General features: G+C 31.4%; 1 protein-coding gene and 1 long non-coding RNA gene across 3 annotated transcripts; one reads left to right on the top strand and one right to left on the bottom strand.

Moving 5' to 3' along the window:
* The first annotated feature begins 1579 nt into the window (after window positions 1-1579).
* Window positions 1580-6108, top strand: LOC137826259 (protein DETOXIFICATION 14). 2 transcript variants are annotated; one of them, XM_068632158.2, is made up of 8 exons: window positions 1580-1642; window positions 1740-2077; window positions 3157-3701; window positions 3817-3903; window positions 4339-4395; window positions 4489-4727; window positions 5474-5679; window positions 5794-6108. In XM_068632158.2, the coding sequence occupies exons 2-8, from the start codon at window positions 1853-1855 to the stop codon at window positions 5866-5868; spliced, it is 1434 nt and encodes a 477-aa protein (XP_068488259.1). In that variant the 5' UTR covers window positions 1580-1642; window positions 1740-1852; the 3' UTR covers window positions 5869-6108. The 2 variants fall into 2 exon arrangements, 1 of the variants encoding a protein (XP_068488259.1); XR_011083470.2 differs by lacking the exon at window positions 1580-1642 and having other exon boundaries at window positions 1656-2077; window positions 4893-5679.
* Window positions 6109-8688: 2580 nt separating this feature from the next.
* On the bottom strand, window positions 8689-10430 carry LOC137826647 (uncharacterized). The gene is made up of 2 exons (XR_011083564.2): window positions 9948-10430; window positions 8689-9517 (listed from the first exon to the last, which is right to left on the bottom strand). It is a non-coding gene; the product is annotated as an uncharacterized LOC137826647 (long non-coding RNA).
* Window positions 10431-12040: the final 1610 nt, after the last annotated feature.

Below are 12040 nucleotides of genomic sequence, written 5' to 3'. Positions count from 1 at the left end.
GTTTTTTTTTTTTACTTTTGGATTATACAATCCAAAATATATATATATATATAATATATATATATTTATGAAAATATATACGTATTTATTTATATAAAAATTATAAAATAATGTTTTTTGTAATTGCTTAGTTGCAGTCGGTGGAGTTTGGCTTTACGTGCAAACAGAGGATTAGTCAACCCAAAGTATCTGTGTAATAATAATCCCAAAGTGAGGTTTGATATGAGCTATTAGACAAAGAATCCTGAAAATAAAGAAAAAAAAACAAATAAGTAATTTATTATTAAGATTTTGTTACATTGAATCTCTATTACCAATTAAAATATTAATGTATGAGAATATTTAGAAAACTATCTCATAATTTCACACTTTTTTTGTTTACCAAAAGGTATTTTATTCCCATTTAATTAATAATAGGTTAAGTGTGATTTTTTTAATACGAGATTTTGTAATCTAAGCTCTTGCAGTTTTAGTCTCTATATTTAAAAAAAAACTATAATTTTATCCTCATACATTTATTTATTTTATTTTTATATTTTATTATGTTCAATTGTTTATTGATTACATTTGTTAAATATATTTTTTATCTAAGGTGAAATTGATTTTTCTCCCTGATTTAGAGATATTTATAACAAAAAAATTATTGAGATATGTTTTATCAACATTTGTTTTTTATTTGAAAAATAAATTTTCAGGATAAACTGCATCATAATATTATAACATTTACGTTGGTGATGAGTTAACAAAAAATATTTTAACATCCTAGTTCACAATCATAGTCTATAGTGAAAACTTTTTGCTAAGTAAAAACAAATGGTTAAGAAGTTATTCTAATAGTTTCCTTACTACAAATACATCTGAAATTTAAAGTTTGGACTAAAGACAAAAATTAAATTTCGTGAGTGAAAGTAGAGTAATGGTAAATTTAACCCTTAAATAAATATGCAATATCTAAATTTCAATTAAACTAAAATACAAAAATTACATGGAAATTTGATAATTGTACTAAAATTGCAGGTTTTCTAAAAATCCAAAGAGTGAAATGACGGAAGAAGAAGAAAACCAAAATGGTATTAAGAAGAAGAAAACTTAGCATTTAGCCAAATAAGATATATAATGATGACTAATAATAATTCCTATTGGTCCCAACAAAAAAAATAGATTCCATATGAAAATGACAAACTTCTATTAGTTCTTTTTAGAGTTTTTTAATATGTACCATTTTTGTTAATAAATAAATTTTAATTAAAATATTTTTTAATAATATTTTTTTTCATATAATTATTATGAAGTGGACTTTAAGCCTAACTCAACCTCATAAAATCGGTTCATAGAGTTGAGGTTTGCACCCACTTATATACAATGAAAGGCTCTAATCTCTAGTCGATGTGGATCTCCAACAATAATAACAAATGATTATTGATGATTATTGTTAATTGAAATGTAAGAGTTTTTATAAAAAATATACCAGTTTCTACCAATTGCTATTAATTGGCGTACAGAAAGGATTCGGTCATGTGCACTCATGGAATACTATATCATATCTTAGCCAGCTTGCATGCTCCATTTGGTAATATATACATAACACATCATCACTCTGATCCTGTCTATGTGATTTAGCTTTTACTAATACATCCATTTGGTACATTAATTATGTGCACGTTGTAGTTCTTAAAATTATCTGCATTATGGGCACAGATTCTGTTTTCTGATTTGTATAAGGTTGTTTTGTTTATTAGTTTGTTCTGAGATGAGTGATAACGCAAAGTTGTCTTACTTGTGATGAAAGAGGACAAAGGAGGAGGCAAAGAGTTGAAAGTGAGTGCATATAAAAGTGTGTAGAAGGTTGAGGATGATGAATAAGGCAGTGATGATGGAAGAAGGTTCATGGAAGGGAGGAATGAAAGAGGAGATGAAGAAGGTGGGAAGAATAGCAGCTCCAATGGTGGTTGCTACTGTGCTGCAATATCTTCTGCCAGTGGTGTCATTGATAATGGTTGGCCATCTTAACCAGCTAGCTCTTTCAAGTGTTGCAATTGCAACCTCTCTCACCAATGTTTTTGGCTTTAGTGTTTTGGTAAGTAGGTTCTCTACTTTTTTCATTATTTCTATGGTTTTCTTCTTGTGTCTTTGGTTTTCTTTTTTGTATTTTTTGAAAGAGATTAAAAAAATTTAATATTATTAGAAGATAGTGTTTGATGATTTATTTATGTTTTTATGCATTTTGGTGTTTGATATGTTGATTTTTTCTAGTTGTTCTTAAAGATGAGCTTCAGCTTCTTTAGTTGATTTTGAATAAAGAATAAGGAATAACTCGTAGTTTTTTTTTAGGAATTTAGAATAGATTAAGAAATGAGGTTCTATTTTATTTATTTTTTTAATTCTGGTATAAGAGTTAAGTTATTTATTATTTCTTGATAAAAATATTTAAGAGAAAATAAATTAAAATTTCATCTTTTATTATTAGAGAGTGCAATTTCCTACGAACAATCCTTCATTAGGCATATGTTAGGTTATTTTTAGAGTCTGCACATAAATTATATAGTATCAATTGTATATATTTTTTCATGCAAATGAGGCTATCATAAATTGTATATTTTGAAGAGTTTATAAAATGTTTATTTGTAAATAAATAGTATAGCGTAGTAGATAATTTATTTATACGAATGCAATCTAATTTTATTTTTTATAATAAAAAAAATTATTTATAAACATTTACATTATGCATATTTATTAAATAACTGTTTAATTAAATTGTTTATCTGAGCGCATTAAATAATTAACGTTAACTACGAATAAATAAATAAATGTATACAAATTCTCACCAGAGGCTCTGTAAAAAGAGGTCAAGGAACTTCAGTACAAGAAAATTGTCCCAAAATAAGTTCGGAAGACAAATAATCTCAAAACCTTTTATTATTATTATATATATATATATATATCAAAAAAAATTTATAATTTGCATGGTTACTTGAAAATTAAAAGATGTTGGCATAGTTATTGAGAAGCACTTTCTCTTCTAGTCAAATTCATTCAATTATTCATCACACAAAGAACAAGTATACAAAAAGGGTTAGATTTGATAAAATCTCTTACTTTCTGTCACAAACATTATGACATGCATGAGTGGTTTGATTATTTGAGTTCATACTGCAGTCAGGAATGGCTGGTGGATTGGAAACTTTATGTGGGCAAGCATTTGGAGCAAAACAATATGAGAAATTTGGACTATACACTTACACTGCCATTATATCTCTTCTTCTGGTTTCTATCCCAATCACTATTCTGTGGATTTTCATGGACAAAATTTTGATCCTCTTACACCAAGACCCAATCATATCCCTCCAAGCTCGCAAATATGCCCTTTGCCTCATACCTGCTTTGTTTGGTTCTGCAATTCTCAAACCCCTCACACGATTTTTCCAGACCCAGAGTTTGATTTTTCCCATGATTCTAACCTCTGCTCTTGTTCTGTGCTTCCACGTGGTAACATGTTGGATCCTCGTGTTTAAGTTGGAGTTGGGACATGTCGGCGCCGCCATAGCCTTCAGCTTCTGCGTTTGGTTGAATGTGATGCTGCTTTTGTCCTTTGTGAGGTTTTCCTCAGCTTGTCACAAAACACGCATCCCTTTCTCCAGCAAAGCTTTGCTTGGCGTTGGAGAGTATTTTCGCTTTGCTGTTCCTTCTGCAGTCATGGTTTGGTAACTGTTTCTCAAATTTTCATGTTTCGATTATAAGAATTCACCATATATATTCTTCAAATTGATATTTTTCAGCACATTCATTGTCTTGAACTTTTTTTTGCCTTGATTACAGTCTTAAATGGTGGGCCTGCGAGATACTTGTTTTGCTGGCTGGAGTTCTTCCTAACCCAAAGTTGGAGACGTCTGTTCTATCTATATGGTAGTTTCTTGCACAAGTTAATAGTCTCGTGAGAAAGAGTGTGTTGGAATCTCATATCAACTAGAGATTAAGTGTGTTTGTCTGTTTTATCTATATGATAGTTTTGAATTTGTTGGAGATCGTAAATTTACTAAATATTAAAACATTTTATAGTATATAAGTGAGTTCAAATCTTACTTTATAAGTCAATTTTATAAGGTTGATTTAGATTCTCGGACAATATATAGTCTCACACACAAATTGGTAACTTGCGTGTTGGTAACTTGCGTGAAGGATGTGTGTTAAAAATTCATATATTAACTAAAAATTCAACTAGAGATTAGAACATTTTATAGTATATAAATGTGTGAAAATCTCACTTTACATATCGGTTTTATACTGGTTTTATAAAGTTTATTAACTACTCTAACTTGATTTCTTTTGTTATATTGTCAGCTTGACAATCTCCACATTACATTTCACCTTACCCTATGGCTTTGGGGCTGCTGTTAGGTCTGTCTCTCACTTCATCAAACTGTAATATTGACATGCAATGCAAGCATTGTAACTAAAAAAGTGACACATTGATTGTGTTGTATGTGACAGCACTAGAGTTTCGAATGAATTAGGAGCTGGAAATTCTGCAGCAGTTCGAGTGGCTGTTTCTGCAACAATGTTGATTGCAGTGACAGAAGGTCTCATTGTATGTGCAGTGCTGTACAGTTGCAGACATGTGTTGGGTTATGCCTACAGCAATGACCATGTGGTTGTTCATTACGTGGCTGTTATGACCCCTCTGCTTTGTCTCTCCATTTTTACTGACAGTTTACAATCAGTTCTTTCAGGTTAGTTATCCTCCTCTCAGTACTGATATATCTCAGATCATAATCCTTCAAATGTTTTCTTTGATATTTGTTTTAATTGACTGAAAACTGTACAGTTGCATGAAATTCACTTATCATTCAATGTTTCTCCTTTCATTTTGGTGTGTTATAATAAATCTAAACCAGTGAACTGTGAAGCTCGGATACGTCTAAAAAGGTGCCGTCAGTGTTTCCGATACACCGCGGACACATGGCAGAAGCGTGCCCGGTGTCGGACGCTTTATATTGGGCCGGAAACGACCCTCTTTCTAGATACGTCGGAGGAGGCACGTTTCCCTCCTTAAACACATCAGAAAAGCTAGAAAAAAAGACGCAGTTCAGTGTTTTAAAGACCTCTTCTCTTCCACACTAAATCTCTGATAAAATATAAACAAAATCTCAAACAAAATATTAAAATCTCCAAAAAAAAGTAAAAGTTAAACATTATGTTTTTCTTGATATTTTTTCATATAGCAAAATATATTACTACATTTTAATTTATATATAGCCGTCCCGTGTCCTATAATTTTCAGTTTAACCGTATCTCCATGTCCGTGTCCGTGTCAGTGTCGTATCCGTGCCCGTATCCGTGTCTGGGCTTCTTAGCCAGTGAAACAAGTGTTAGAAAAAGACTTATTAACATTTGGTGGTGTGTTAATTCCTCATATTTTGTTGGTAATAATCAACATTCTTCTTCTGCTAATCAATGATCCTATTGAAAAAAAAAGGGGTTGCTAGAGGAAGTGGGTGGCAACATCTTGGAGCCTATGTGAATCTTGGAGCTTTTTATCTGGTTGGAATTCCTGTGGGTGTCCTACTTGGTTTTGTTGCACATTACAGAGCAAAGGGTCTTTGGATTGGAATAGTAACTGGTTCCATTCTCCAATCCTTTCTCCTTTCCCTTATCACTGCTCTTACAAACTGGAAAAAACAGGTTCAAAAAATTTCATACTACCCTTAACACTATCCAATTATGCTTTTTCTTTTGCATGTAGAAACACATGTTTGGTGTTAATGAGATGCTGGATTAATGCTTTTTTTCTTTCAGGCAATGATGGCAAGGGAGAGAATATTTGATGCCAGAGCACCCTACCAAAATGGATCAAATCACATCACCAGTTAATGTTTAAGAACCTAACAAAAAAAAATTCAAAATTTGCTTTGTTATGGTTTTCCCAAAGAAATGTTCCAATATAGGAAAGATAGAGAAATAAATATGAGTTGAGTTTTTGAGATGATGAAGTATCTATAACTCAGTCTATCATTGTTTTTCTTTTAAGAAGATTAAAATTGGAAAAGATTAAATTTTTATGTAAATCTTTTTCTATTGCAGTTTAATTATAATTGGAGGTTTATTTGGGTATTTTGTGTAATAGAAATTTATATTAATTAAGATAAACATATATGGAGAGAAAAGCAAAATGATGGAGGCATATTAAACTTCTTGACGAAACTTTCAAAGTTATATTAAAAATTAGATTATGTCATCCAACTTTTTTATTTCTTTCCCATTTAATTTAACAATTTCATGTACATCAATTTGTAAGAGACAAATTAGTCACTGAATTCAACAAATAACAAAGCAAGATAATTATACTGAGAGACAGATCACAGAAACATTTCATTAATTTTACAATACAAAACACCAAGAACAACAATTTTCATTTCATCTTATCAGTTAATCACATTACAAAACATGTTTTCAACGTATACAAGTTATATATCTTAAACATATACAAGTTAATGTTTGTTTATAAACATATATATATATATATATATATATGAAAATAAATTGAAAGAAAAACTTTACTATAACTCTTATACCTCTCTCTAGCAGTTAAAGAATTCATGGTAGATTAAAGATATATATATGTTCTTTGTGAAGAAGGAATATGTTCAAACAAAAATATATTTTAAAAAGGAGATGTTCCTGATTAAATAAGTGATGTGGGCACATCAGAGGCAACAGACATTTTGACTATTTGACATCATGAGGAGCTTAGTGAATAATTTTGTTAACTTTCCTTATTGATGGAGCTAAGAGCCTAAGATATTTGTTTTTGCCAACTTTCTCACATGACAAGTCAGAACAAAAACACAATCAAAGATTAATTAACCTAATCCCATGATATCATAATTTTTATGATTCTCATATTTATCTTGACATTTCTTGTGCTTTGGTTGCTTTTTATTAAAATATTCTTTTGTCCTATAAAAAAAATATTTTGCTAATGTACATCAAAAGTTCAGTAACAGTCCATATTTTGAATCTTGATGCTTATATATGATAATACTATACGAAAAAGTAAGAGTAGCTCTGTAGCTCTATAGTTGCATAACTGTAGATTTTACGAAAAATTGGGACTTGGCCATGTTGAAGCAGCATATGCTATTGCAGTTTCATATTTCCGATATATTGACACATTCTGCACATAACACACATTTGACGTTGTAGAGGTGTATTGACGTGGCAGAGTGAGATTGACGGGTGCTTTCAGTTGATTCTTTCTCCCTTCCTCTGATGAGACCGCTGCTTCTTTTTCCCTTTCGTTCGATATTCCTTATTCGAAATTCTCAGCACCCACACTCAAATGCTAAACTTTTACACTCTTACAAAACTGCCCTCAGTGTCACATCACTCTCATTGCCCTCAAGTGCCACATTACTCTCATCAGTATTACAAAAAATCTCAATGTCACATTCTCACCCAATGTCACGTCTACGACATCAAGTCTGTGTTAATAGAGAGAGGGTTTTAACAAAACATTTTAAAAAAAAAATTGGGAATTACAGAATCACGATCGAAAGCTCATTACTTAAATTTATGAGTTCAAATAAGTTTTGGCTAAAGAATGTTAATATTTCTGGTTGTTGAAATAACTCTTAAGAGGTTTTTTTTTCTAAAATGTTTCATTGTTTTCAGCCTTAACACAAATACCATGCACTACATAATTCCATATGCAGTAGGTGCCTCTGCAAGGTTTGGTTCAAATTTGTTTCTTCATTTCTATACACAAGATCAATGGCACTGCACAATTGTTAATGATCTTATGAATTTTGCTTTATAGTACTCGCATTTCCAATGAATTAGGAGCAGGGAATCCAAATGCAGCACAATGTAGTGTTCGTGTTGTGATTCTTGGAATTGTGGATGGGGTTATTGTCAGCACTTTCTTCTTTTGTTTTAGGCATATATTAGGATATGCTTATAGCAATGACGAGGAAGTTGTGTATTATGTTGCAGACATTGTTCCCATTGTGTGTTGGTCTTTTTCTTCAGATAGTCTAGTACGAGCTCTTTCTGCTACGTTTCTATTTGCTGAAATAGTGTTGTTGGATTTGTTTGTGCAGGGGTTGGAGTGGAAAAATTATATAAAATAACTTTTGTAAATAAGACATGAATTAACTTTAATTTATTAAAAATTTAATTATTTTAATTTATTGAACAATTGTCTCTGGTTTCTTGGTAGGTCATTCTTTTTTTTTTTCATACTCATTCTTTGACATTTGATCGCTCCTTCTTCTCCTCCCTTCTCATTCTCTGATACTCGGTTAAGAGTTAACCAACAAAAGATTATCCGACGATCAAATAAATGATCTTTATAAAAGTGAATGATATATTGATAAAAACATACTTTATTGTAAACAATGTTTGTTTATAATGTTAATAGTGAATTATTTCATTTATGGACTGTATTCGATACATATCTTTAAAAAAACATTATCTGATTTATTTTTATCGGATTTATAAAATATTATCTAAAATTTCACCCTTCTGGTACAGAAAATTCACCCTATGCACTAAAAAAGTTGGCATAAGCAACGTGCTTCATTAATTGTACCTCCATTTTCGCTCCATTCTCCCTAATGCAGAACAAACATTACCTCATTTTCAATCCTTTTGCGGTAACAAATTTTCTTCACCTAATTAATAGCTTATGGATATTTAAAACAAGATATATCATTTCAATAATTTTGGTGGCAGAATCATTGTTCACACTGCTGCTGAGTGTGATGGCAGAATCCTTGTTCACACATAGCAAAACTATATTTGTGGGCCATTTTATTAGAATAATACTATTGCTGACATTGTACTGTATGTATCCATTATAACAGATGCTTCAGCCAATCTCCTCACCATCACTAAACCAGCTTCTTACTTGCCACACTCATGGCATCTGTATTTGAGAAGGCTCCTTCGAAGGTAGTAACAACATTGTTCTCGAACGGATTGAAATCAAAAAAATATTGTCCTTTCTTCTCAGTCTGCTGATCAGTCTGCTCCTTCTCTTCTGTGTGAACTCCCCGTACTCCTCTTGCTTCTCTATCTCTCGTTCTTATGAACTCCAAGTTTGGATGGTACTTGCAAAAAATATTCCGACGTTCAAGTAAAATTTAGGTATTCGACACTTGGTGTATTCAATGTCTAATGATGACGTACCTGATCCTTGGAATTTGTGTCTATTTATATGATTATCATGGACTTTTTGTTATTGGACTGTATTAAAGATATGAACGATAATTAAGAACGTATTATCTAATATATTTAGTTATAGATTGACCATACTAATCTTCTTAGGATATGATGATGTCGGTCGACCTTGACCAAATATTGAGCTTCCATTCGGTCGTTCGGTCCTGACCGATACAAACATCGATAGCACGACACCAAGCTAGAAGAAGTGCATTGAAACAAGAACAAAGAGGTGTCAAGAAAAAATCACAACTTCAATCCACGTATCTTCTATTATAATGACCATGCATCTGCCTTTCTGCAACAATTGAAGTCCGTTGTCAAATTTTAAAGAACAAAATTCAATGGCTAAATAGACTCAATCAAATCTTTTCATTTGGCAATGGTAAGCATGATCTTCTTGAAAAGCATATACGTGGTCCCTTTTCCTTTACAAAACAATTGCGACACAGAACAGATTCTAAGTAAAAAAAGTTTTCATAAAGTAATCAAAGTACAGAAAAGACACTGACATAAATGACATCAACTAATTATACCCCAGATTATACTATAGTAGCTATAGAGCCAAAAGCAAATAAATATAGCTATTAAAACTATAAAGGATTTTGTTTTTTCATGATAAAATTTAAGAGGTAAGAATAATGATACATTAACAACCTATATTTTTCATACAACCACATTACAATTTCCAATATTACTATTTTCATATAATGTAATTAGTTGAATACCACTTTCAGAATTGTCAAAACATTATTTCTCAGAAGGAGTAAGAGGGAAGACAGAAGGATGATGGCAGAAGAATAGAAAGCACAAAGGAGCAATATGCAATTTCCTTTCATGCATTTCATCATCTGTGCTCTCTATCTTCTGTCAACAGCAGCACCAACACCTCCTTCTGTTGATGTAAAATAAAAAAAGAGAGAACATCAGATAAAAAAACACAGAAAAAAAGGTGACAGAGAAAACCAAATTGAAATGAGAACTCCAAATAAGATTGCTTTTGAGCTTCTGAGAGAAAGAATTGAGAGAGATACATGGTCCTTTCCTTCTTGCTTATCTAACAAGAGGAAGAGATTAGACATGGAAATATGTGTGTCAAAGTGCTCTATTTATAGAGGGAACTAATGCATATATGCTTCCCTTACACCGTTCTTTCCCTGCAACAACTAAATGAATATTAATAAGCCATTTCCCCTTCACTTTCTTTATTGCTTTCACACATCCCTCTTAGTTAATTCCCAGTATATTATCACCTAGATATTAATAATGGGGATGCGTGAATAATGTCATTTCAAATGGAACTTAATATGACAGACAATGTTATCATCATGGAATGTACTCACCCAAACGTGCCATGCAAAAAACAAAGTGTTATGATCTTACGTCCAATGGGAATATGTTAAAGTTTTTCTTATAAGATTTGAACAATTTCCTTTTTTGACTAGTCATTAGTTCTGATCCATCTTTGATTTTGATATTCTCATTGTGCTACTTGCAGGATCCGGTTCTGCAACACCCCTGCCTCATTTCTAAAATATGATATCACATGTTACTGCAATATACATCTTCTCATTGGTTTTTTTATTATGTTCTTATACGGTTGAACTGTTGGGTATGAAGTCAGGACCAATTGGGTTGGGCTGACTAGACACATGTTTAGTGAGTGGGCTTAATCATTGTATCCTTTTATTATCTCTATTTAAAGAGATCATTGTGCTTGTAATTTTGTACGCAACAGGAAATTAATAAAACCTAATAGTTGCTTGTGTGGATGTAGGTTGCACTTGGAAACCGAACCACGTTAAATCTTGTGTTGTTTATTTTTCTGCAGTTGATTCGTGATTGTGTGTTGCTTCCGTGTGCATTTTTTCCATCATGAACATGGTCGAATTTTCTCTAAGTATTTACAAAGACACTTTAACACATAAGTTAATAATAAATATGTCTAGATTACGGTTATTACAGTGAGAGAATTATTACTTTTTTTTCTTTGAGATTCTCATCTATTTATAGTTTTTCTTTGGATCTAAGGATTATCTCATGTTGATAAAAATTTAATACTTCTCTAATTCTATTTAAGGAGTGATTAATTAATTGTATTATGATTAGTCTAGTTGTGTCTAAGGAACAAATAATTTCTCAAAAAAGGTGAAGAAAAATGTGGTCAATGTAAGAGTTATGATTGTATTGTGTTGAACAGTTATAAGGGTTTGCAAGTTCGTTGGAAGACAGGATATAGATGACATAGCACGGGGGAATCTATTGATTGATTTTCTTCAGTCTCTGTTCTTTGCCATTATTGGCATAAGCATCAAAGAACATTACAGCCCACTTTTACTTTAGTTCAAGTCTTTGGCAAAATTCTCAGCTAAACTTTAAAAGAATAATATAATGGTTTGAAGAATATCAATTCTTTTGCTCTCTAGATCTATGATCTGTCACCCAATTATTTCCATCAAATTAAGTTGCTGTTGCAGATGATTAATATTATACATAACAGGTGAAGTATATGTATATGTATATAGATCAAACACATAAACCAGATGAATTTGTTCTTCATTTCTGTATAACAGCAAATAGAAAGTTCCTCATTTGATAAACAATAATTGGAGAAAGAAGGTGTTTTGGTATGGTTAATATAGTTTCACAGTTTAAATACATTTTTCTCTCTTAACTCACCGAAGTATTTTTAAAGACAAAATCGTTATACAACACCCATCATCTAAAACGAACAATATCTCAAATTCGATGATTGATCTAACAATAATATCTTTTGAACTTAAAATTAGAAGGGTTCATACAAGTTGGTAAGATGCAGAGA

Source organism: Phaseolus vulgaris, chromosome 8, assembly GCF_051622355.1.
Source record: "Phaseolus vulgaris cultivar YP4 chromosome 8, ASM5162235v1, whole genome shotgun sequence".
Taxonomy (NCBI): Eukaryota; Viridiplantae; Streptophyta; class Magnoliopsida; order Fabales; family Fabaceae; genus Phaseolus; species Phaseolus vulgaris.
The sequence above is the reverse complement of the archived record's forward strand: the minus strand, read 5'-3'. Positions and strand labels throughout refer to the sequence as shown.

Excerpts from the sequence above, each read along its gene's own strand:
- LOC137826259 (XM_068632158.2), top strand. The coding sequence starts at position 1,853 with ATGATGAATAAGGCAGTGATGATGGAAGAAGGTTCATGGAAGGGAGGA. Across the intron at positions 3,904-4,338 it reads ACGTCTGTTCTATCTATATG|CTTGACAATCTCCACATTAC; the intron begins GTAGTTTCTTGC and ends TTATATTGTCAG. Across the intron at positions 5,680-5,793 it reads TTACAAACTGGAAAAAACAG|GCAATGATGGCAAGGGAGAG; the intron begins GTTCAAAAAATT and ends TTTTTCTTTCAG.